The 24303-nt window shown below is 52.0% G+C and overlaps 10 protein-coding genes across 10 annotated transcripts; 2 read left to right on the top strand and 8 right to left on the bottom strand.

Moving 5' to 3' along the window:
• Positions 1–576: 576 nt before the first annotated feature.
• Positions 577–2644, bottom strand: EDD37DRAFT_567867 (amino acid permease; the record flags this gene model as incomplete). Its single annotated transcript, XM_062814166.1, has 8 exons — positions 577–1526; positions 1576–1696; positions 1790–1827; positions 1875–1963; positions 2057–2114; positions 2159–2190; positions 2248–2446; positions 2497–2644. 8 exons carry the CDS (start codon positions 2642–2644, stop codon positions 577–579), a joined length of 1635 nt encoding a protein of 544 aa, XP_062667241.1.
• Positions 2645–4153: 1509 nt separating this feature from the next.
• Positions 4154–6846, bottom strand: EDD37DRAFT_112885 (uncharacterized protein). Its single transcript, XM_062809235.1, has 3 exons — positions 6777–6846; positions 6046–6642; positions 4154–5997 (listed from the first exon to the last, which is right to left on the bottom strand). The coding sequence occupies exons 2-3, from the start codon at positions 6505–6507 to the stop codon at positions 4174–4176; spliced, it is 2286 nt and encodes a 761-aa protein (XP_062667240.1). The 5' UTR covers positions 6508–6642; positions 6777–6846; the 3' UTR covers positions 4154–4173.
• A 505-nt stretch (positions 6847–7351) lies between these two features.
• Positions 7352–8582, bottom strand: EDD37DRAFT_637861 (uncharacterized protein). Its single transcript, XM_062817058.1, has one exon. The coding sequence runs from the start codon at positions 8355–8357 to the stop codon at positions 7740–7742; it is 618 nt and encodes a 205-aa protein (XP_062667239.1). The 5' UTR covers positions 8358–8582; the 3' UTR covers positions 7352–7739.
• A 381-nt stretch (positions 8583–8963) lies between these two features.
• Positions 8964–9884, bottom strand: EDD37DRAFT_611871 (uncharacterized protein; the record flags this gene model as incomplete). The annotated part of the gene is made up of 1 exon (XM_062815318.1): positions 8964–9884. The coding sequence occupies one exon, from the start codon at positions 9882–9884 to the stop codon at positions 8964–8966; it is 921 nt and encodes a 306-aa protein (XP_062667238.1).
• An 851-nt stretch (positions 9885–10735) lies between these two features.
• EDD37DRAFT_652718 (uncharacterized protein) lies at positions 10736–11657 on the bottom strand (the record flags this gene model as incomplete). The annotated part of the gene is made up of 3 exons (XM_062818477.1): positions 10736–11149; positions 11220–11507; positions 11559–11657. 3 exons carry the CDS (start codon positions 11655–11657, stop codon positions 10736–10738), a joined length of 801 nt encoding a protein of 266 aa, XP_062667237.1.
• A 1005-nt stretch (positions 11658–12662) lies between these two features.
• Positions 12663–14156, bottom strand: EDD37DRAFT_659156 (MFS transporter, SP family, solute carrier family 2, member 3; the record flags this gene model as incomplete). The annotated part of the gene is made up of 2 exons (XM_062819023.1): positions 12663–14018; positions 14070–14156. 2 exons carry the CDS (start codon positions 14154–14156, stop codon positions 12663–12665), a joined length of 1443 nt encoding a protein of 480 aa, XP_062667236.1.
• An 833-nt stretch (positions 14157–14989) lies between these two features.
• On the top strand, positions 14990–16558 carry EDD37DRAFT_611868 (serine/threonine-protein kinase SSN3; the record flags this gene model as incomplete). Its single annotated transcript, XM_062815317.1, has 3 exons — positions 14990–15059; positions 15161–15392; positions 15439–16558. 3 exons carry the CDS (start codon positions 14990–14992, stop codon positions 16556–16558), a joined length of 1422 nt encoding a protein of 473 aa, XP_062667235.1.
• Positions 16559–16869: 311 nt separating this feature from the next.
• On the bottom strand, positions 16870–17440 carry EDD37DRAFT_659154 (ribosomal protein S26e; the record flags this gene model as incomplete). The annotated part of the gene is made up of 4 exons (XM_062819022.1): positions 16870–17087; positions 17168–17270; positions 17326–17350; positions 17418–17440. 4 exons carry the CDS (start codon positions 17438–17440, stop codon positions 16870–16872), a joined length of 369 nt encoding a protein of 122 aa, XP_062667234.1.
• Positions 17441–17803: 363 nt separating this feature from the next.
• EDD37DRAFT_637853 (uncharacterized protein) lies at positions 17804–20279 on the top strand. The gene is made up of 3 exons (XM_062817057.1): positions 17804–18177; positions 18244–19117; positions 19166–20279. The coding sequence occupies exons 1-3, from the start codon at positions 17986–17988 to the stop codon at positions 20116–20118; spliced, it is 2019 nt and encodes a 672-aa protein (XP_062667233.1). The 5' UTR covers positions 17804–17985; the 3' UTR covers positions 20119–20279.
• EDD37DRAFT_581422 (cytosine-5--methyltransferase) lies at positions 20217–24234 on the bottom strand. The gene is made up of 2 exons (XM_062814420.1): positions 23964–24234; positions 20217–23914 (listed from the first exon to the last, which is right to left on the bottom strand). Exons 1-2 carry the CDS (start codon positions 24063–24065, stop codon positions 20333–20335), a joined length of 3684 nt encoding a protein of 1227 aa, XP_062667232.1. The 5' UTR covers positions 24066–24234; the 3' UTR covers positions 20217–20332.
• Between the last annotated feature and the right edge of the window lie 69 nt (positions 24235–24303).

Genomic DNA, 24303 nt, shown 5'->3' with positions numbered 1-24303 from the left:
GAAAGATAGCTAATTAGTGACGACAGATATGCTCAGCCATGCTGCTCGTGGCTCTTGATCAGCGAGACAATTCTGACCTCATTCCTTACGATTGATTAGCACTCAGATACCAACATGAGATAATCTCTTCATGTTCTTTTCTCCTCAATACGTTCAAAGCCCATGCCGTCTTTACTGGTCATCGGATGAAACAATTATGCTGGACACAAACAAAGCTGACTTCTCGCAGTACGCAGTAAAGCATCCTGCCAATGTGCTCTGCCTCAACCACCAACAAGAAACGATGATAATGCAAACTATATGTAAGATTTGAGTCATGTAGACTGTACTAACGTCGACACGCTGGTCAGTCAACCACTACCTCCATTCACATGAACAGCGAAGCGCGACACGGCCCTCGGATCTTGTCATTATACGATCGATCCATGATGCGGATCTGGCCCTGTTCGGCGATAATGAACCTCAGCAAAATCCGCATGAGCGGGCTTGAGAGTCTCGTCGGTGTCCAGCAGATCTGTAAAAGGCGCCAGATCCGCTCGCTCCTCGCGGCGCCCTTCCTCTTTGGCATTGCCCTCCCTAGAAGAGGGCACTACTTAATCTGCGTCCGATGCTGTTGTTTCTTTGTTCTGGTTCTGTCGGCGGAAGATCGTCAAAATCTCTCCTTCCAGCATCGAGATCGACATCCCTGAGTTTCACTCCAAAGGACCAATCGCGAGTCCAGGTCTTCCAGAATAGGAACAACGCAATGACAATGGGTGCTGCGATATATGATTCGAAGAAGGCCTCGGCATTTGGACTGCCTCCAATGGGGAACAATGAGATGTAGAATGTCCCCATCAAACAGATCACCACCAGGAAGCAACCGACGTAAGAGCCGATCACGCCAAGTTGCGACTTGAACGGAAGGTCATCGACGCTGCGACCGGCGGCTTTCCATGCATGGCGAAATCGAATGTGTGACAAACAGATGGATCCCCAGACGAAGAATGAGGATAGACCGGTCAATGCGAGAAGCCAGTTGAAGACGGTGGACCCAGTCTCAGCTTCGTTGATGAACGCAAGAAGACCGAAGGCCATCTGGATGACAACGGGCCATACCGGCCGGCCCTTCTTGTCAATCCAGGCCAGCCATTTAGGACCCATACCGCCCTGGGCTAGAGCTTGCATTGTACGTGTCGAACCGTAAGTACAAGAGTTGGCGACTGACATGACCGAAATCGTTATAACAGCGTTGAAGACAGACGGTAGTCCCTTCACACCGGCGTATACGATTGCAAGGACGAAGGGAGACGCTTTGGTATTCGCACCGGATGAGTTGAGGAGATCGGGGGAACTGTTCGGTACGATGAGACCCATGATCAGGAGCGAGACGACGTAAAAGCCCGCAATACGCCAGAACACTTGCTTAGTGGCTTTTGGAAGCGACTTCCTCGGATCAGCAGCTTCAGCAGCGGCGAGTCCAACAAGTTCAGTTCCACCAAAGGCGAAAGCGGCGTTGACAAAGACAGAACAGAAGCCCTTGAAGCCTGTGACAGGTCAGCACTAACTCACCCGATTGAGCTGATCGCCACCTACCATTACGGAAAGCTACGTTGCCGTTAGCTGAGTCATTCCAGCATCGAAATCCAATATAGCCTCGATGATCGCCTGGGATACCTCCACAATCAACGATGATACCGAAAATGATGAAACCAAGCTGTCAGATGTTAACGTGTATCTAGGAGAGGGAAACGGCAAGAAGATGATGCTCGCGTAGGATCGTCGCAGCCCTTCAGGTTCCAGAACTTACGACAGCAACGACCTTGATGACGCCGAGAACGAATTCGACTATGATCGTAAGCAAAGTAATCATAACGGAACGAGGGTTTCTATACCTTCACCATACCCCCTCACGCCAAAAAATTGCACGATGATCAAGGTGGTCAAGAACACCACGATCCAAATGGCTATGTTGTATTCATGCCTGCAGGGTTGTTAACATCTCCGCAAGGAGACAGGCAGAACATGGATCCGCTCGCATGGTCGACGTGGCTTCACGGGGATGTATGGAACTCACCAATAACTGATTGTGATGCCGGCGGCCGTGATCTCGAAGGGAAGAGTGAGTAACCACCCTAAGTAAATTAGAGTGAAACGTGTCGAGAAGCGTCAGACTCACCAATCGCATATTGCCAACCCATGGCGAAGCCCCTTCAACGGGTGTCAGATTTCGACTCCGAAACTGGGGCTTGGAAAAGTGTCACTCACCATGCTGGATCGATAAACCGCACTCCATACTGATAGAATGCGCCATTGATCGGATACAAGACTGCAAGCTCACCCAGAGCCTGCACGGTGCAGAGTAACATGATACCAATAACGATGAAGCCAATCACGAGTGACGCAGGGCCGCCTGACTGCAGAGACGAACCAGAACCGACAAAGAGACCGGCACCGATAGAGCCACCTGTACAGTCAATCAGCAAGGCTTCATACATACAACAACAGCATCTGTACCAATGGCTATCATCTGCATGTGACGACCCTGGAGGTTACGAGCCAAACTCTTCTGTTCAGAGTGTCCATGCTCTACATCGTGCGCCTCAGGCGACCGCGGCACGTCCTTCTCGGCGACGAATTTTTCTCCTGGAGCAGAGGTAGCCATGTTGGCTCGTTTCAAAGTGTATGCTTTGGACACCGAGAGTGATGTTCAGGAGATGGAGCTCGAATATATGGTCGACGCAGAAGGAGAAATCCGCGACGCCTCGACGAGGCGGGCTGCTCCACCACCAACAGCCATCGAGTGCTCATTGTGCTTGGCTTACAGGCTGTCGCCATCCTTGTCGAGCGCATCTCAGTGTGACGCGCATTGCCCAGGCTCTTTCCAAAGCCAAGAGCACCAAGTCCACGCCGACAGAAGGGATGGAGCCTTGTTGGAATTCTTATACACGCTTGTCTAGCCATTCAAGGCCAGCGGATCCATGCAACAAACCTTGGCGGCGAACGTGCTACCACCTAAAACTCTTGGTCTTCGGTTATTGCTGGTCGTGAGGTCGTCTCTCTGGCACTCGAGATAAGGAAGATGCCTGTTTCTAACCAATCATCGTCGACATCGCAATCAAGATCTTTCACACCATGCTCCACCATCGCTTGACGACATCTTGGTCTCGAGTATAGCTATGATGTGCGAACCAGGTACTTGTGTATGATTGCCCTTCCCGCCCCCGCATATGGACCTGCCACGGCAGCCTGAGGTTACAATTACCGATAACAGAATGGGGCGCGGTCGCTCACGAGGTTCGTGGGTCGCTCGTTACATCGTCCTAGAGAGGCTCAGCCCATGGAAGACGTGTCGCTCGGTTAATTCCGTAATTGTTTCGATTCCACCACAGATTGTGGTGTTGCACGATCTTTTAGGCTTGTGTCTTCACGAAGATCAGGCGTGGTATGATCTCAAAGAGAGCTCCCGGGAGGACGCCGTTAAGATGCAGGAAAGGCGTAGAGTAGCAGAGTGTCGCCGATACGGACACGAGTCTTGGTCATGACAATGACAAAGGCTAAATGGTGTATCATAACCGACGGCGGGCTAGCGAGTGCTGTCTCCTTCGGTGGAGCCGACAAGGCGAAAGGTAGGTCCAGCAGCCTTGGCCTTCCATAGTTCTTGGGACGGTGTCTGAGGGGCGTGGGAGGTTGCAGGTCAGTCGGCGGAGTCGTGGCTAAACCTCAAGTCGTTGATCAATGATTGCTGGCTTGTGGTAAGGTAGATGGCAAGAATGACCTGAACGAAGGAATGCAGGCGGCGCCGACATATGCTCAGGCCACGTGATGGGAATTGAAAACACTCACACCGGCACAGTCGGGAAGAGGACTTCGCCTGTTTGACACATATGCAGCTTGCGCTATATATTTTAGACCATCAGGACCTGTGTCCCAATGGACGTCCTGCTAATTGTCTTTATCAATGACCTCGAACCATGTCACACAGGCACAAGTGTAGGCGTCTGCAGGCAAGCTCCCACTGTCAATAACAATATCCATAATATGCATCAGAATAGCAGCCCTCCCATGATTGTCTTGAAACACTTCAATGCTCCTGACCCTGCGTTGGGCTTCTTCAACTCGAAATCAACATTTCCGCCAGCGCCATCGCTTTGAACCAAAAACCCAAACAAGAAAATCAAAACAGCTAGGCCGTTACCGCTCGTACTGTGGCAGATCTGACCCAATATGAACATCATTCAGGGTCCGTACATTGTATTCGTCTTGCTCGTCAATTGTTGGGACGCTCGGCACCAAAGGCTCTGCGGCTTGGCTCCTGGAAGCCTGCTCCTCGTCGTCTTCGGGAGGAGCGCTTCTTTGTGCGAGCAGCCGTTGGCGCTCTAACTCGTGCTTGTCATCCGTCGGTTCGTCGTCGCCCTCAGAAGTCGGCATTGGTGGAGGAGATGCCGAATGTGGGCGTATTGTATCGCCAGACCTCCCTGACACGACTGAGGCAGCAGCATTGAATGTCGAAGGCAAAGTTTCGTCATTATGACCATCCGCATTGTCACCGTAGGCACTCGACGCAATGATTGGAGCCGTCGGAGCATATGCGACTGGATTGCTGCTGGCCTCATCGTCCTGAGGAGGTTCGCTTGGCATCAACAACTGTTCTTGTCTTCGTAACTGTGCCTTCTCATCCATATCTTCCTGCCCTGTGGGTGGGGGGATCAAATCATGCACTGGCCTGGGATACTCGGGATAGTAGCCAGAATCATAGCCATAATCGTAGTCATAGCCATTGTAGGGGTATCCGTTTTCGTCGTAGTACTGTTCTTCATGGTCTCCATGCGAAGGATAAGCATCATACATGCCTTGTTCCTGCCAGTCGGCCGGAGTCTCGGGAGCTTGTTGCTCGAAAGACATGTTTTGTCTGCTCCTTCTGGAACTGTCGTGAGTTCCGATCACAAGCGACATTGGAAAATCTATGACGCTTTTCGACATCCGCCGTAGCTGGGTCGTATCGAGGATGGTATTTGACCAGTCCGACGTCAATTGATTGCCGCTCTCGGCACTCTGCGTGAAGACAGGATCACCGGAGGTCAAGCGGGGCCACAGACGAGTTTCGCCTAACTTTCCAAATAAATCGACGATGACTTCGACGTGGTAGGTGAAGGATATCATTCCTCCGGGAACGTTGGAAATGGTAGGGAACGCCGTATCGGGGATCCTGAGGGATGTTTTGATATCTGCCGTCATAGTGCCTGGATTGACCACCATCATGGTAGAAGATTGTGCCAGATCCTTGCGAAAGACGCTGTTAGGAGACCCGGTGGTAAAGTAGAGTCCTCCTAGACCTGTACGAGACTTTCCATAAATATCGTCATTCTCCACCTTTTTGGTTCCCTCATTCTTGTCTTCAGGAAAGGTTGGCTGCATGTCGACCCTACATTGACGATACAGCGTGGCGATGACTATGCCTCGTACATCGGCCTTTGTGTGGGTAATGGTAATTCGAATAGGGACCGTGTCGCCCGGTAATGCACCATGTCGTGGCAGCTCAGTAGTTGCAGTGATTGTCTGAGCGGATGAAGAGGTGGTCGTGCTACGTGCGTCACTCGCTTGAGGGCTCACTTTTCGGATTGATTGATCCGCTGGCCGGGGGGCTTGATAGCTCTGCGTACTCGTGCTAGTTGTGGCAGTTTGAACAGTATCATCGCTGGGTGCTGGACTCAACGGAGGATCACCAGCGGAGCTGGTACTTCGACTTGTGGTACTATGCTGCGTGTTGTTCCTCGTCAAACGGCCGGCGGCCGAAAGGTTTTGGAGGGTCAAGGATGATGGCGGTCTCACTACCTTCACCTTGCCTCGTTTCGAGATCGGTTCCAGTGTGACGGATCTAGACTTTGGAGTGTACATGGATTCAATGTCGATGTGGTCTTGATATTTGAGCTTGGTGCTGCGGCTGACCGTCGGACTTATCGTGGTAGGACGGGTGACAGTGGCTGTTACCATGTAAGATATCGTTCCGCGCTCGAACTGTTCATAGTTAGCGCCGCGACGAGTTGGTGAGTTAAAGAGTCATACATCAATTGCGCTCGGTAAGCTCTGCGTTGGAAATTGTAGTTCGAAGGCGAATTTGTAGACGTGCTTCTTGAGAAAGCCACTTCCACACAATGTCTGCTCTTTCTGCCATAGTGTTGCTAGACCACCACCGTGATATTGGAATTTCTCGTCACCCTTCCAATTGAGGATCCCTTCCGGGATTGGAAGTCTTTCCCCAGGCGCAATCTGGTGTTTGTATACTTTGACATATCCTTGCAGTGCGACCACAAGGTGCGTAATGTCGAACCCTTTCGCAACAGTGAGTATGACATGCCCCTTCACGGCCTGTCCCGGAGAATAGATTCGAAAGGGGTCCTCCGGCTCGACAGCAAGATCGAACAGACTTCGAGCATTTTTGCTCAACCCTTGTGGAAACAAGGAAAATCTCGAGCGTAGTCGTGGCACCGCGGGTTTGGCAGTGGTAAGTAATGACTCGGGCGGCATTGCCCTGGAGATTCGAATAGGTGTGCTATTGCAGCGACGTCGACCAGTGCATCGTGGCTATCGCTAGAGGCGACTCTGAGGAGAAGGACGTCAACGCCAGTGGTGTCGATGTGATCACAGGATAGGATTCGGCGGCTGAAAGACTGAGTCAGCATAAGTAGCAGCCACGACATCTGACGCGCAATGTCCAAGATGGACACATCAGACGCAACGATGCCACCGACCAAGGCGCATCGAATGAGAGAGGGCAGGCGCCGACTGCGACATACCTGAAACCGATCTATCGTCTTTGCTGACTGGGTGCGAGCAGTCTCGAATGTGAGCGCAGGCCGGTGTAGTTTCAGTCAGGAGGGGTCTACGCGTCGCAGCGTCTTCGGGTATTGTCGGGCAATTGCAAGAGGTAAAGCGTACTTGGGAGCGAGATTAGGTAGCACAAGATCGGTCGTTATGAATGCGTCGTACAGATCAAGGACGAGGATGTTGGAAGGCCAAGCTTTGGTCAAAGTTGACGATGAACCGCTGCGCTGGAGAGGGATAGCGATGGGATGATGGAACTCGAAGGCTTAACGCTTGGGGAGTCAAGCTTTAGTGCTTGGCAGGTCGAGAACAGCGAGCGAGTCCGTGGGCTGATCAAGAAGAGGGGCGCTGGGGGGGGGCTTGCAAGCGTCGAGTCGGGAGGGCGGACGATAGAACTTGATTGGGGGTTAGACGGGAAAAAATCCAGTGGCAACGCAAAGACACGCCCGAAAGGGTTCGAGGGAAGACGTGGACAGGCCAACTAAGCTTATGATCAAAGCGGTAGCGGTATGCGTCCTCCGATAGGCAGAACTTTTGGAAGGTGGAGGCCCCCTAAGCGATCTTATTGTTCCCGGCGCGCCATCAATTAGTGCCTCAGGGCGCATTAAAGAGGCCACTGTACGAAGCGCATGTCGACGAGGCAAAGATACCTTCTGGCTGCCCACACTCACGGTCCTAATATTTACGGGTACGCCATAGTGCGGTTCCGACGTTCCATGTCTCTTCTCCGACGACTTCTGGTAGCATGCAAGTGCATGCATTGACCGCACCACTCATCTTCGATGACATATGCACGTATGACGGGCACTTAAAGCTTCCAGTTGTCAAGCTTTTCTGGGGACCAGACTGTTGGAGAGTTCGCAACCGTAAGTTACCCTGATCCCTGTAGATACATTGTGCCACGTCAATAATGTCTAGTATGTTCTCTCCATGCCTCAGCGCCTTTGCCGTTTGGCCGGTGACATGTCTTCTTCTTCAACATCGTCCTCGTCTGACGTATCAGTCGGTCTAGCCGCAAGCTTCACCTTTCCTTTGATCTGATGGCGAGTCATCTTCGTCTCTTCGACCCCATCTTCGAGTCCTTCAGGCTCAACAAAGACCATGTCTCCATTTTCTCCTAGTGCCTCTTTGACCGCCTCCTCTACCAAGATTCCCAGAGCCACAAGTGCTGTTTCATCCAAGGAACGGAAGTCGTTAGTTCCCTTGTTTGCCGTTGCAGAAGTGTAAAAGTCGGATGCGTAAGTATGAATTGCTTTGAGCAACTCCGACTCCGGCAGTTTGTTTCCCTGTGAATATGTGCCGCCTGGATCGTGCATATCATCAAGGAGCTCTTCAGGTATTCTTGTTTGCCGTAGTAAGTAGTCCTCGGGAGCAGCAGGCAGAAAAGTCGATGAATGTAATTGTTCCTCCGTCAAGAATCCGTTCTGCCCAGCTCTGCCTGCCACCGCGTCATACAGGTTCACCGAGCGGCGTACTTGGCCGGTGGGCGAGTCCTTCTCTGTATCCTCATTTCGGGCAATGCCTTCGGAATATTGAGACTCGCTCTCATCCATCTTTGCGTAGACGGCGGATCGCAGAGACAATCCGACATTCAAGGGTCCGACTGTTCTGACGGCCAACCGCAGTGACTACTGGCAAAGACAGATAGCCTCATGCTTTCGGGCACTGAGCGCTTGGATTTGACTCGCAAGTATATGCACAGGCGTTGAAGTTGGAGATCATAGAAATCAAACACTGCCCAGTATTTCACGTACCAGGACTGAACCCTGTAGTGAATTCCTCCGATGCCAAGATAGACTGACTAAGCATTACCGCGCAGTCAAGTTTGTCTTCTCATTACTGCCTGCAATTCGAGCGCCAGAGTAGCGAGGCAGCAAAACCTTGTGAGAGTGTGATATACTGTATGTGGAAGAGGTAGGGAGCACATTCTATCTTCGGAGCAGCAATGACTTGAAAAACGACATCAAATCTCACTTTTGTAAAGTACACTTATTAGTCTGACATATGATCTACTTGCAAGGCTGCAGCCCCTTTGTAATGCTACCCAAGCTGCCATTTGCCGCTTCAAAAGTATGCAATCAAAAGTGCCAGTTGACAACCCTTAGGAGAGCACTGACTCATTGACTGAGCGCGGATCCATCCCATAGGTCTCCAGCATACTAGAGATCCGGCTGTTCAAGGCACTGGCCAAAAGTCGCCCAATCCTCGTCGGTTTTCGATATGCCCATCAGCCATTCATCTGTCCATAGATCCATCTTTTTGAGAGCTTGGTCGACGCGGTAATGCTCCTCGGTCAGCGGCCCAGCTGGAACTGCGCTGCCATGCTCTTTGTCTTGTCCGTGTCCTTCTAGATCCACCAGCTTGCGGTCACATTCTTGACGCGCAGTTCCCAAACGCACTGGGTCATGGCCAAGTTTGACCGCATGCGCCGTGGCCGTGCTGCCTCCCTGAAGGTCTCCAATCTCGTCACCTTGAGGCTTGGTGCAATTGACGCACTGTTGTCCGTCCTCACTGATCTCTCCCTCCTCATGGCATTCACATACACTTTTCCCCTCTTCCGTAGAGATGATCTCCCTACCTTGTCGTTCGCCTTTCTCATGCTCCTGGTCATTTACCGCCTTTGTTTCCCGCCACCACGCTTTCAGCGCCGATCTAGGCAGCTCACCCAAATCCACCTTTTCCAAAGCACCAATGAATTGCAGCATGGCTTCTATAATCGTGCATTTCTGCCCTTGTGTGGGACCTCTCCTTGGGTGGTAGCCTGTTCGATTGTTTACCCCTGAGCCTTTTGGGTGCGTAGGTGGATAGGTATCTGCGAATACCAGAATATGCACGTCTCTTACCAGATCAGCAGACCTCATCTTCCGCTTGTAAGCGTTTGAATACACAGTGGTGTTGCTCTTGTATTTCAAGAGCTGCATATAGCATAACGCGTCAGCAACAACTATTTCGAACGTCAGTATCGATGGGGGTTGGATGGCAAGACGCGCATAGTCGATCTTGAGGTAGAGGGATGATAGCAGCGTCTGAAGATCAGAGTCGACATTGCGGTTTGGTCGAGTTCGCAGACCCCAAAACATGTTTGATGAGCTGGATTGACACCTAGATGTAAGTGGTTTCATAAGATTGAACAGTAGAAAAATTCAGGAGCGTTGGAATATATAAGTGCGATATCATTGATCTGGAAAATGGGGTGAGGCAGTACCTTGTCACCACTGCTTCAGGATTATCTGGGCAGTCCTTGTCTCTGCAACTTATCAGATGTCCAACAAAGAAATGTGATCCAGGCACCGATACTTGGGATACTTGCGTGATCCGTACGTCCTGCCTCTTATCCTCTGCTCTCAACTTGATACTGCCGTGAGCGGTCTAGTCTTGTAGGTCAATATCATGTTAGTTGTACTACTGCCTGCTATCATGATTTGAGAGCCTCTTCTGCAGACAAGTAGTCGAGCAGTTCTCGCTCGGATAATCTGCCGAGCACTGCCTTAAGCACATCATGTCGGTCCCATACATTGAAGCACCTCTCGAGTCCTGGATTACTGGCCAGTAACGCTCAACAGACACACAGACTAGTATGCGATACCGGTCAATTAAACGGCGTGGTGACGACATAGCAGCACACGTATCGAGCAGTGAGCCTGATGCGTGCCGGGGGTAAGGCAAGGATACTTTCTCAAGCGATTGAATAATACTGGACGAAGGTTGCTCAGGAGTTAGAATGAAAAGGAAGACTCCAACTGTCAACTACGTCATGCCAAGATAGGAGAGGGAGACCCATTAAGGCCCGGCCGTCCATTCCCAAGAGAAAGAGACGCATTCCATTGATATCCAAGACATTCTCTTTCCCAGTCTCGCCGCACTGATCACTGCAAAACATCATAGTGCTTGTTCCATGCCTCCAAAGATTATGTCTTCTGCAGGCAGTTTCCTACAGGCTGAAACCAACCGCCGCACACAGCGTGACTAACCCTGCAAAGATAAGGATATCCCAGGCTCTACCGACCATATTGCGCACGGCTTCGGACTTATAGGCCCCGCCACTGCTCGATGTCGTTGCTGATGCTGAAGCCGTAACCGTCGTGGTGTGGTCGGAATTCGTGGTTGTGGGAGCAAGGTTGCTTGTATTCATGGTGACCACAAAGGTTGAGTAGCTGGTCTTCGGACCAGGTACGGTTGTCGCGGTGGTAGGTGGCATGGAGGATGGGGTAGTGGCGGAACGTGCAGTTGAATTCGAAATCACCGACGATGTTGTGGACGAGCTTTGGGCAGACGTGGTGGCAGCGCCGGACTGAATCGACTGAGACTGCGTGCTGGTCGCGTTGGCGGTGTACGTTGTGGTCCACTACATCGTAGCACGTATTAGCATCGATTCAGTCCCAAACGCAAGTGGGAGACACCGCAGGACTTCTTACCTCAGCCTGTCCAGTCGCCTGCGAATCGAGTGCGGCTCTGTAAGTCTTGCCTCCCGACACTACATTGAAGACGACGCCATCCTTGTTCGATGCATTGCAAAACACATTGTTCCCGTACGAGATGAGCTCCTGAGCCGCGGTGCTGTTGGCGCAGGGTGAGCCGGTCATGCCCGTGAGGCAGACGGTGGCTATGCCAACAAGATCGGTACGGCGAGAGACACATACGCATTCGAGATCGTAGTTGCAGGCGCTCATCATACTATTGACGGCAAATGAGAAGCAGTAGTGCTGGAAACATGTGTCAGGAGGTCTCTGGGCATACAGAGGAAGCTCACTTACGGCGCAGTCTGGTAGGTCTGACCACTGGTTGTAGTCGGCGGTGGCTACGCGAAGGTAGCAGGCGATGAAGACCGAGATCAACAGCTGAAAGCGTGCCATCTTGTGGTTGAGCGGTCTGTTGTAGTTGATCAGCTGGAGTGGTGTGCAAGGTGTTGATGGTTTTAGAAGTCCAGAATTCCATGAAGATGAGTTAGATCGGACGCGGGCAGCCGTGTCCAGGCGGTGCTGGCCTTTGCTTTGCTGGGTGAGGCAGAATCAACTTTGATGGAGGCCGCAACATGAGCAAACAGTGAATCGATTTATGCGTTACGAAGGCTTCACGTGGTGCAGCGAAAACTCACCACTCAGAGGGCAGAAAGCTAACTCCAAGAGGGGAACTGACAAGACTGTCTCCTTATCGACATTGATGCACATGAGTAGGCAGGCATCGGGTACCTGCATTGGCTGATTACGCCCGAGGTGGTAGAAGACGAACTTTGCGACAGGGTTTTACACCAGTCCGTACGAGCATTCGTCACACGACTCACTGAAGCCATGAATAGCAAACAACCAACGGTAACACAGGCAGATACCTAGGTACCTGCACACCGTATTGTTGGCCAACCTGGCCCCAGCCAAACAGGCTCTTCTAGAAGTAAGCACATTGCTCAATTGACTCCATACGAAACCTAAGTGGTCCCCGGGGAATGGAGGAAAGGAGATGCACAGTGAGGAGTTCGACAGGTTTTATGCTCAATGAATAAGGCTGGCACGGGTGGTTTCCGGCCATCTCCGATTACCTGCTATCGTTCAAGCGAACCTCCTTGGCGCGCGTGAGGACAGCGTCGTCCTCTGACACTTCTAACTTACTCTTCTTCATTATCATTCCATTCAGAGCATATCGCATCAAGATTGCCAGGACGATGGGATCTCAACTTTTTGCTATTCATAACGATAGACTAATAATACAGGGTATAAACACTCAGTCAGCGCCGCACCATCCAACTCTTGCAGAACTACCTAGGACTCCGAAATCATTCCTCATAATGGTCATAATAAATTTCACAAGCATGAGTGCCCTTGTCATGTACGGCAGCCTTCTGATCCGAATGCGCTCCAAAATCCTCAGGCACTCGAATGTGCCACTCTTCCCCATACCTCGTCCGGGTTCGCCTTTCCTTTGCTTTCAGGGACAAAAGCTACCACGAAGGCACCGAAAAAGGCCGCGAGCGCAACAAAAATCCACCATACTCTGCCTTCAGGAAGTATATCGTTGAGCAGCGGGAAAAATTGAGCCACCAAGAATGTTGAAAGCCAGTTGCCTGCTAGTGCCCAGCTGGAAGTCGCTCCCACCGCTTCAGGCCCGACAAGCTCGCTTGGTAAGATGAATGGAACTGTCCCCAAACCGACGCCGAAGCTGCACACGAACAGTGTGAGACCGATGATGGTAAGCACTGTGAAGTCTTGGGTCAGACCAACAGCGAGCATGGCCGAAGCCGATCCCATTCCGGAGATAGACAACAATAGGCATGGTTTTCGGCCAATCTTGTCCGCCAATGGAGATGCCAATAAAGTGACGAGGACATTGATTGCCGAAACCGCGACGGTGATCAATGCAGCTTGCGTTGCCATAACTTGCCCCAGTATGGAGACGCTGTACATCACGACAGCATTGATACCGCACAGCTGTTGGGCCATCATTGTGCCAGTGACCGCAATAACAGCTCGTCGATATCTGGGACATCGGATGACATCAAGAAACGACTTGCCATGTTGCTTGTGCGGCCGAGGCCCCTTAGGAGGACCGAGCAGGCTTTCCTCTTCAGCTTCACCGGAAAGTTCCCAGCTGTCCATTTCCTCTCGGATGTTAACCTCTTCCCCTCTGATGCGTTGCAAGATTCCCCTTGCCATTCGTGGCCGGTTGTTTGCTGCAAGCCACTGAGGCGTCTCTGGAGCCAGCATGAGCCCAATGAAAGTGGCTCCGGCAACCATTCCGGCAGTTGCTAGGATCCAACGCCACTTGGTGTTCGTGGAGAGGAAGTACCCGAGAAGTTGCGCGAAGAAAATGCCCAAGTTGATTTGAACCTGTGTGAAAGCCCCAAACAGACCACGCTTCTCTTTGGGTGCCACTTCCGATATATAAATGGGGCATACAACTGTGGCAGCACCAGCACCAAGACCAGAAAGCAGCCTTCCCAAGGCCAGGATCCACATCTCGTGCGCGGATGCCTCTGCGATGGGTCCTATGGCAAGGAAGAAGGTAAGCCATTTTATGGCGAACAGTCGTCCATATTTCGTTGCTGTGGAGCCGCTCAAGAGCGCCCCGATGAGACCACCAATGGTGAAAATGGATTGAACGAGGCCCCATTGGCCGTCACTCATTGGGATGCACTCGGGTAGGTCGAAGATATTGTACTGGGATCCGGTAGGTAACTGATTGACCTTGCATGTAATGACTTTTTGGGGGGCATTCAGCTCTCCCTGAAGTCGTCAGCCTGTGTAACTACCATGCATGGGGAGGAAAGTGCTTACCAAGTGATAGCCGAACAAAAGGGGACCAAGTGTGATGATGAAGACCAGGTAAATGAGGAATGGCGTTACCCGTGGTGGTGGAGCCATGAGGTCGTCGGAGGGCTCGAGAGCCACGTCCTCCACTGACTTCTGTTGTTTGAGGGATTTATACCCACTGCTAGTTCTGTTCAGTATGGCTCGCTCCATTTTGGTTGATTCAGAGGAGACTATGTTGACAGCGAAGTTTTTGATACTGGGGGAGGAAAACAGTAGGCCATGGGGATCAGACATACCTTATATGGAGTAAAATGTGCCGCTAAATTGAGAGACGGTACGGGATGCAATGGTGTGGCTGGTGCGTCATGGTGCAGACAGGCAACAGAATTGTAAGGTTGTGTCTGGCTCCCAGAGAGAGTATCGGCGGCCTCCGATATGGAGGAAGGTAGAGAGGGACATAGGCATATTTCCCAATCGAGGAAAGCGCAGCCGCGTCAGAATACTCCGTTGTGTTTATAGGTTCCTGCCTCGACGCCAAGGGAGTCCTTGTACGGGATCATCGTCCTTCGTACATGCTATCTTCCACCTCACTCGATTGTCTTTTTGTTTGCCATGCTAGCGAATGCATTTCTTCCGTACACCTGGCCATCGCCGATAGCAATTATACTTTCCCATCTACATCTTGTTGTTTCTATAGGTGCAAAAGGCGCTCAACTACAACATATCATCTGCTGCAGGGGCGATCACAGCCTGGAATCTGCGAACGCCGTTCTCGTGGATGTCTGTCGTGCCTAGCCTCTCAGCGCCATATCTGTCATCACACCGAGGTCAGATGACATACTGTGTTGAGAAGCATTCCCGTCAATCATGTTGAGTTGCGAGTCGCTTGAGGACGGAAAGTTTTGGCTCCCGGCAATCGCCCACGTCTCATCACGATGTTCAACATGTCGAGACCGGGCTCAAGCCTCAACATCGCGCAACAGCTAAGAAAGACGACGCAGCTGGGCTTGGATGGTGAGACACAATTTGAATTCTGCCTCAATTCCCTTGGTTATGGTGTCCGTGGCCTCAGCTTTTGTGCCAGGCATCTCGTGTTTGCCTAGAACACCCCCCAGCCAATTACAATACTGACAGATTCGACCTAGACGCTAGCCGAGGAGGTGACAAGAGACCCTCGGGAAACAATTATACGACGAAGGTAAAGATTGGTCAAAAATACAATATCATCGGTTTCATCAGTTCAGGAACCTATGGTCGAGTATACAAAGCCGTGGAGAAGAATCCGAAACCGGATCCTTCCACCCCTGCAGGATCAACTCCGGCCAAAGAATTATATGCTATCAAAAAGTAAATGGTCGTCCTTCATCTTTCCAATCCAGCTAACGTCGGCCAGGTTCAAACCCGAGAAGGAGGGTGACAATGTCCAGTACACCGGTCTGTCTCAATCGGCCATTCGGGAAATGTCACTGTGCACAGAATTGTCTCACCCCAACGTGATTCACCTTGCAGAGATCATCCTGGAGGACAAATGTGTCTTTATGGTCTTCGAATATTGTGAGCACGACTTATTACAGATTATTCATCATCACACTCAGCCGAACCGACGGCACATTCCTGCCACCATGATCAAGTCCATATTGTTCCAGCTGCTTAACGGTTTGTATTATCTCCACCAAAACTGGGTGATACACCGTGATCTCAAGCCTGCAAATATTATGGTCACTAGCTCCGGCCACGTGCGCATTGGGGATCTAGGACTGGCTCGGTTATTCCACAAACCGCTGTCATCGTTATACTCTGGCGACAAAGTCGTGGTTACTATATGGTATCGTAGCCCAGACCTGCTTCTGGGCGCCCGCCACTACACTCCGGCGATCGATATGTGGGCTGTTGGCTGCATATTCGCTGAGCTGCTAAGCCTCAGGCCGATCTTTAAGGGAGAAGAAACGAAGATGGACAGCAAGAAGACTGTTCCTTTCCAAAGAAACCAGATGGGGAAAATTGTAGAAATCTTGGGACTGCCCAGACGAGAGACTTGGAAAGGATTGGCCGATATGCCGGAATACCCACAGTTGCAGTCTCTCGTTGTCTCTCGAGGAGGAATGCCGGGAGGTCTGTATCCCACTCAAACCAGCGTCATGAGGAACGCCGTCAACAATGGCACTGGCCTGGAAAGCTGGTATAATAATTGCATACGGCACGCAAACTACCCGGCGGACAAGTCACCTGGTCAGCGTGGATATCAGCTTTTGTCCGACCTATTTGAGTACGATCCCGAGAAGAGACTGACCGCCGAGCGGGCTTTGCATCATGAATACTTCAAGTGCACTGAGGAAGGACCTCACAAAGGTCAGATCTGGGTAACCAACAATTGCTTCGAGGGACTTGACGAAGTCTATCCACACAGACGAGTGAGTACCGAGACGAACGACATTGGCACGGGAAGTCTGCCTGGAACCAAGAGAGGCGGTTTGCCGGACGACTCTCTTCTGCCGGCTGCTAAGAGGAGATAGAAACCCTCTAAGCGGTAAATGCTGCTCACAGAACGAAACCGTATGGATAGGATTGAGTTTCAAGCTTTTCACGTTTATCATTTGGTGAACTCTGCTAGACAATCTTGGTGATCGGCTGCCAAAGTCGACACCATCTCCGCAGTACTGGTCAACCATTGTATGACAGTGATTTCTGCTGCTGATGGACCTCCGGCATGCCATGCGACAGGAAGTTTGGCGAAATCACCCGCTCCGCCTGACCTTCACCTTGACCAGCTGCTATTTCCAGCAAGCGATCTCACATTCACCCTAACCCATTCCTGCTTGATAATTTATGCCTGAAGAGTCTTAGCAGCGGCTTGCTGAGGGTTGACCTTCTTTCCGTCCTTGTTGTATCGGACTCTTGGGGGAGGAGCTCGGTTTCGTCGGCCTTCGCGCGATCGGACTCGGACAATCTTGCCGTGAATGGCGCAAGAGACGCAGTACTGCAACTTCAAGTACATCTTGGGGACGGCGTAGTCTGCGAAGACGGAGGCATCGGAAATATCACCTATACAGATAGCAACCTGTCAATATTCCATCCTTTTTCACCGAGAAAGAAACGCCACGATTTTCAGGATTTTGACGTACGAATGGCAGCCGACTCAACCATGTTTCTGATTGTGAATCTCTTGATGGCCTTGTCTTTAGGTGTGCATCGGGAACAGTTGGAGCATCGGATCGGCTTGACGTGCTATAAGGTCGTATGTTAGATGGATTTCGCGAATCTGACGGTCGAAAAAACGTACACCTCTGCCCTTCTTGTTACGTCCGCTGCAGATGAGGTTAGTGACTAAATTCGAATGGCGGCGAGCCTGTGGTGGTGCGCAACGGAACTCACTTGGACGCTCGCTTCTTGACCATGATTGCGGTTGACGAGAATCAAAGACTCCTGTGATATGCGACACAGAAGTCTAGATGCTGGCTCGGAGGTGGTGAGGGGTTTGGTGTTTGACTGTCAATGTCGTCGCAGCTTGACTGTAGGCGTTCGAAAAGACAATGTGCGGATTTCGAAAACTTGGCATTGCGGGGAAAGTTTACCGACGCATCACGTGTAATGAGTCGCGTAAGTCACACCCCAACCAATGAAAGATCTGGACACGGTCTGACAGCCACTTCTGGCTGGCACGAGCGATTTCTGGTGATGCAATCGCGATTATCCGTGTCTGACGAAAGGCCCCCTCATTCGGTGTAAACATTCGCTGGGTCGTTTGCTTTTTTGACGCGGCTGACCCTCTCCTGAAGTCCTGGACCCTAGCAACCGTGATGCCCGCTCAATCTCTCACATTCGGGTCTCGTCCGCCTTGAAATACAGCCCAATCATCGCCTAAACAAACAGCCTCTTCGCGATTCCTCCCATCCACACAGACCACCCTGGCCTTCCCCTTGCACTCCCACAACCTGCAAGCATGTCTGGAGTTGGTGGAACGTATCGTGGTACGCCCAAAGGTCGTGGTCAGATCCCAATCCCATTCACAGATAGCCCTTCGAATATACCCCGGCCGAAATTAGAATCCACGCCCAGCGCAGCAGCACCGAGCGAGATGTCGGGCACTTCGGCGGTCTCTGCCAGCCGGCAGAAGCAGAGCAAGAGAGATGAGGTATGCCTTCCACGGACAACGCCTAGCGCATAATGAGTGTGGTCTCCTAACTTGACTATTGAACAGGCCATTCGACGCAAGATGGAAGCAGATCTCAACAAGAAGAGACAAGTTCCTGCCCGCGCTCGACATACCCGCAAAGCACCTCCCGGGACCGTCCTCGCCTTGAAGCCCAGTCAAGCCCTGCAGATTAAACCCTCTACCACCGTCTCCGAGGCGGCTCAGCTGATGGCCGCGAAGAGGGAAGATTGTGTACTAGTCACCGACGACGACGATAGGATCGCAGGTATCTTCACAGCCAAAGATCTGGCATTCCGTGTCGTCGGCGCCGGCCTCAAAGCGAGTCAAGTAACCATTGAACAAATCATGACCAAGAACCCTCTATGCGCCCGGACCGATACTAGTGCTACCGACGCCTTGGACTTGATGGTCAGAAAGGGCTTCCGCCATCTGCCCGTGATGGATGAGAATCAGGACATCTCAGGTATTCTCGATATCACGAAGTGCTTCTATGAGGCCATGGAGAAGTTAGAGCGGGCTTACAGTTCGTCGCGCAAGTTGTATGATGCTCTTGAAGGCGTGCAGTCTGAAATTGGGTTGGGCCAACCGCAACAGATCATACAATATGTCGAAGCGCTCCGACAGAAGATGTCTGGACCAACGCTGGAATCTGTTCTGAATGGTCTGCCTCCTACGACGGTTTCCGTCCGAACGTCAGTGAAAGAGGCTGCACAGCTCATGAAAGAAAATCACACTACAGCGGTTTTGGTGCAGGATCAAGGCTCTATCACAGGCATCTTCACAAGCAAGGATGTCGTTCTTCGTGTTATTGCTCCTGGTTTAGACCCGGCAAATTGCAGCGTGGTCAGAGTTATGACGCCGCACCCGGACTTTGCGCCTACGGATATGAGCATTCAAGCCGCCCTGAGGAAGATGCATGGTAAATTGAGAAATCTCTAAGGGACCGCTCAATCGCTAACAGATCCAGATGGCCACTATCTCAACCTTCCTGTCATGAACGAGACCGGCGAAATCGTCGGCATGGTTGATGTCTTGAAATTGACATATGCCACCCTCGAACAGATCAATACCATGAACACTGGGGAGAACGAAGGTCCAGCATGGAACAAGTTCTGGTTGTCGATGGACAACGATACCGAGTCAGTGATGTCTGGAGAAGGCAGCCATCGTCCCACAACTCCTGGTCACCGTTCCGTCCTAGAGTCTGATCTTGCCCACCGACCGGGCATTGAGAGGGTCGATAGTGTCTTTCCCCAGGACTCAGCATCACATCGTGGCGACGATCAGTCTGAGATCATCCCTGCCCAGGAAGCTCCAGAGGACGTTCCCTTCCCATTCAAGTTCAAGGCACCCAATGGCCGCGTTCATCGAATACAGGTTGTGGCTAGTCACGGAATTGCAGAATTGGTCGATTCCGTCACAGCTAAGCTCGGCGCTGAGACTGAAGCCGTCGGCGGCGAAGCGAGCATTGAGAATGGCAAGTTGGGCAAAACCGGCTATGCGTTAAGTTATATGGACAATGAAGGCGATACCGTCTCGATTACGACAGACCAGGATCTCCTTGATGCGATACTACTGGCTCGACAAGGCAAACGGGACAAGGTCGACTTGTTTGTGCATGACCCTGCTCAACCGCCAATTGTCGCGACCATTGATCCTAGACCGCAACTCTCGAAACCTCCGACACCGCCCGCGTCTGTCCTTAGGGAGCCTGCAACCCCGGAAGCTGACAGCGAAGAGGAAGAGGCGCCTCCTCCCAAAACGAAATCAAAGAAATTCCCAGGAATCTCCACGCCATCGAAGGACGAAGAACAGATTATCGCAGGTGTGCCAAACGACCTATTATTACCTGGCGCCATCGTGACTCTCGCGGTTGTGATTGTGGGAGTTTTTGCCATCAGTCGCGCCACTTCGAAATAATGATATCCACGGCATGAAATGGGTTTATTGTGCTGTTCTGGACTATTTTATTTCATCATAAACACCACTCACTCCTGTCATTCCGATTCTAAGGAGGCGTCTAGATTAGCTACTAGCAATTATCTAGTTGACTTATGAATATTCTTTACATTCGTTAAGAACTTTTCCTTATGCTTTTCGCAAATGACACATCGAGTTCTACAGGACAGCATGTCTACATCAAACTCGTCCTCCCACCAATCTCTCTGCCGCCCTCACCATTCGGCATCTCGCCGTTCCTCCCGACCACAAACTCACGATATATAGCGGCCAACCTCCTCCTCTCGTCCGACGAGATCGAACTCCTGGTCGTGGCCAGCGACTTCTCAACGTGGCTCCACTCGATGATCACCTCTTCCTTGCCACCATCGTCGTCCCTGTTATTGCCGGTATTTTCTGCACCATCGTACAACGACGACTTGGACGTGCCTCGCGCATAACTGTTGCGTAGTGACTCCTTCTCCCGCTTGCGCGCCAGCTTCAGCTCGTCCAGTTTCGCAGCTATCGCGGACTTGGAGTCAGTCGCTGACGATGTCAGGACTTTCTTCGCCTTGGCATCCTCTTCGGCCGAATACAGAAACTGGATGAAGTCGTGCTTGTCGGTGTGGCGCTTGCGTCGCCGCCCGGGACCGACGTCTTTCGTGCCGTTGGCCATGCTCTGCCCTACCTTGTCCCCGCTCCCTGCCTTGTTATCGCCCAGCAAATCGTGGATCGCTTCAAGGTGGGCGTTGTACATTAGAGCCTGGAGATCGGCGCCGCTGAAGCCCTCGGTTCGCTGGGCCACGCTGAGAAGACGGTTCTCGACTTCCGGCGTCAGGCTGAGTTTATCGCTGACCGCCTTGAGTATGTCAAGCCGGTCGTTCATGTCCGGCATGTCGCATAACAGACTCTTGTCCAGACGACCTGGTCGGAGAAGCGCAGGGTCGATCAGATCAGGACGGGAAGTCGCAGCCAGGACGTACACTCCTTCCAAACCCTCGGCACCGTCCATTTGTGTGAGCATTTGATTGACTACGCGGTCTGTGACGCCTGTACTGTCGTGCCCACGCTTGGGTGCGATGCTGTCGAATTCGTCGAAGAATAAGACGCACGGCTTGGCTGCTTGGGCGCGCTCGAAGAGGTCGCGGACAGACTTTTCCGATGCACCGATGTATTTGTTCAGGATTTCGGGGCCTTTGACCGAGATGAAGTTCAGGTTACACTCGCCAGCGACAGCCGAGGCGAGCAGGGTCTTTCCACAGCCTGGGTAGCCGTAGAGGAGCAGACCTGAGCGTAGTCGGAGGGGAGATCGGGCGAATATTGGTGCGTACTTCGTTGGGTACAGGAGTGTCTCGAGGAGTGTGTTTCTTGTGGCGTGCAGACCTCCGATGGCGGAGAAGGTGGTGCTCGAGCGTGTCAATGTGACGTTGCGTAGGGATGATGGTGTGAAGTTCTTCAATGCAGCGTCAAAATCGGCTTTGGTGAGCGTTGGTGGCGCATCCGAGTTGTCATTTTGAGTAAGTATGCGGGTGAGCGATTCGCTCCTTGCTCGTGAGGCAAGCAGCACCAGGTCGGCTGGCATGTAGCCATCTGTTTTACCGGCGACGTCGAGCAAGTCTAAGGTATGTGACACCCGAAATCCTTCTTGTCGTGATGAAGATGACGATCCTGGCCTTGAGGGAACTGATGGGTCCATCCAAGAGCTTTCTGACACACTTTGGTCGCTCTCGTTTCTTGCATGGCCGTTCTTGGTTTCGGACTTGTCGCCGACCAGAGAGTGCAGAATGTCGCGTCGAATCCCTTTCGTAGGAGCCTTGATGGCAACGATATCACCTACGACATGGCCTCCGATAATGAGGTTGTGCAACGCATCCTTGGATTGCGCTGTGGCGAGGAGGGCGACACCAGAGTGAATACTGCAGTATTGTCGGACGGTGGCGCACAGGATCTCGGTGATCTGACGGCTGCGGCCGTTATCGTTTCCAACTTGCAGTTCTGTCTCGACAGGGCAGATCTTGTCCAGGTCGTCGAGGATAACCACCGATTGTCCCCCAAGCCTGGCGCACCAGGAGGCTGACATGAACAGTCGGGTCAGAGTCTCCTTCACAGTAGATACCCGTGTCTCGTCCGTGACCAGTCTCTGGCATGAGAAGTATGTTACATTGAAGACATAGTCTTCCCGAAGTTGTTGAGCAATACTTTGCACCAGAGAGGATTTGCCGGAGCCCACACCTCCTGTCAAGAGAACAGATGAACACAGGGTCAAGTTTGACATGCATTGCTTCAAGATCTCATCGACCCCTACCAGGTGAGTCACTTTGGCCGATATGCCATGAGCGAAACTGGGAAACATTGTGGTGAGATTCAGAGGTCGAGGGATTTCGTCTTTGACATCGAACTCCTGCTCTTGCTCCTGCCCGAGAACCCATAAGCAGGAATCGCTGCGTTCCTCGTCGCGGCTAGATGGAGCGCGAAACCTTAGAATTCCTCCGTCGAAGGAAGAAGTCGACGAGGCATCCCCGGACTGCGGTAGAATCATGCCATCGGTGATTGGGCCCAATAGCAGGCTTTCTTCACCACCGAGGGTTACACGTAGCCTTTCGACCACGGCCTGTTTTGCAGCCTTTGTGTCGCCACCGAACTTGAGGCCATCTTTCTTCTTCGAGTTAGAGGGCAAAAATGGATAGAACTGAAACTTTTGAATCGAGTAGCGCGATAACGGCGGTTCGGCGGCTTCGATGCGGACGATTTCGCCAACAAGGCCTTCCACTCCAAGCATCCTAGACAAGGATGAGGACAGTACTGCGTGTTTGTCGTCAAGAGGGTTGGGCCACGGGAGGACTTGAGCCACAATCTTGGATGCCGGTCTTCCAACCTCGCTGCTTTCTTCTTCCTTGAGTTGGTTGACTTGTGTAGAGTCTAATTGTGCTCGTAGGCCTGCTGGCTTTAAGATGGTGACGGTCGCCCACGTTGCCGCTTTGAGAGCCTCGGATGCAATAGCGTCTTTGCCGAGCCACACACATAGTTTATTGCTGACAGACGCATTTGAGGCATCGGGAAAATAAGCATGGGCGCAGACGCGATCAATACCGCGCATGAAGAGGGCAGACCTGGCCCCTTTCCGTGAGCCTGATCCGCGAGCATTGCTGACGCCACTTTTGCCGCTGCGTCTGCTTGCAATGCTCCTTGAGTCACCTCGTGTACTGCGATTGGACCGTGGCCGAGTCTTTGGTGCAACGATGACTTCTGCGTCTGGAGCGATTTTGGCAAACGGTGATGTGCTGGCAACTGGCGGCGTCAAAGACGTGACGACAATGTTAGCAGTAGAAGTCGGTGATAGATGCAACGTTAGCGGGTGACTGGTTTCAGCTTGAACAGCAGCTTTGTTGCTGAAAGCAGGATTGGGTAGTGCTCGTATTTGGGACAGAAGGTTGAGCTCGAGAAAGGTGGCGTGCAACTCAATAGCCTCCCAATCAGCCGGCGTTAGAGGTTCGATGTTGATACTGTGAGCTACTGGAGGGTCTAGATGGATTAAAATGCCAACTTTTTGACCCTCAGAAAGGCCAAGGACCTTTCCAAATGTGCCATCGATCTCGATTGATTGACCTTCCTGCTCCCTGCCGCCAGAACGAACGGAGGCCGGCCGAGTACGACTAGGCATGCCAGTCCATCCGACATATGCAGAGCGCTGGAATCCTGCACTGTTGCCGCTGGAGACAGCGCCTGTGGAGAGAGTTTGGGTCCGATATTGTAGCTCGACAACGACATTTTGAGCCGGCTGGAGTCAAGTCAGCGCAAAGACTGGGAATAGAGCAGGACTACCTTACAATATTTGCGTTGCTGATTAGGGCGATCAGTCCCGGAGGCAAGTTTACCAAGCAATTCTTCAGTGAAACCAAGGTCACTTCGGCTCGTACAGGAGGCGCCATGATCCGAGAGGGGCAGGAGTCGAGATCACCGCTTGTTGGACCTCTTGCTCTCTATGCAGACACCGACAAACAGTCATCAAGTACACCGATCAAACGCAAACAAGAACGCAGCAACGGCACAAGAATCCAGCAACTTTTCATATGCAGGAAGTTCTAGAGATGACAGTAGATGGCTTGTGAGTGAATGAACGGCTTCTGCTGATACTGGACCTCGGTTCTCTGTTCGCTTAGTCATGCT

The sequence above is a fragment of the Exophiala viscosa genome (assembly GCF_022695815.1).
Source record: "Exophiala viscosa unplaced genomic scaffold EDD37scaffold_10, whole genome shotgun sequence".
Lineage (NCBI taxonomy): Eukaryota > Fungi > Ascomycota > Eurotiomycetes > Chaetothyriales > Herpotrichiellaceae > Exophiala > Exophiala viscosa.
This window is presented reverse-complemented; position numbering and strand designations above follow the sequence as displayed.

What these genes read in the sequence shown, in the direction of transcription:
- EDD37DRAFT_112885 (XM_062809235.1), bottom strand. Translation starts at nt 6,507, where the DNA reads ATGCCGCCCGAGTCATTACTTACCACTGCCAAACCCGCGGTGCCACGA. An exon ending in GCTTACCGAGCGCAATTGAT is followed by an intron (nt 5,998 to 6,045) that starts GTATGACTCTTT and finishes AACTATGAACAG; the next exon opens with TTCGAGCGCGGAACGATATC.
- EDD37DRAFT_637861 (XM_062817058.1), bottom strand. Translation starts at nt 8,357, where the DNA reads ATGGATGAGAGCGAGTCTCAATATTCCGAAGGCATTGCCCGAAATGAG.
- EDD37DRAFT_637853 (XM_062817057.1), top strand. Translation starts at nt 17,986, where the DNA reads ATGTCTGGAGTTGGTGGAACGTATCGTGGTACGCCCAAAGGTCGTGGT. An exon ending in AGCAGAGCAAGAGAGATGAG is followed by an intron (nt 18,178 to 18,243) that starts GTATGCCTTCCA and finishes ACTATTGAACAG; the next exon opens with GCCATTCGACGCAAGATGGA. An exon ending in CGCCCTGAGGAAGATGCATG is followed by an intron (nt 19,118 to 19,165) that starts GTAAATTGAGAA and finishes TAACAGATCCAG; the next exon opens with ATGGCCACTATCTCAACCTT.
- EDD37DRAFT_581422 (XM_062814420.1), bottom strand. Translation starts at nt 24,065, where the DNA reads ATGGCGCCTCCTGTACGAGCCGAAGTGACCTTGGTTTCACTGAAGAAT. An exon ending in TAATCAGCAACGCAAATATT is followed by an intron (nt 23,915 to 23,963) that starts GTAAGGTAGTCC and finishes ACTTGACTCCAG; the next exon opens with CCGGCTCAAAATGTCGTTGT.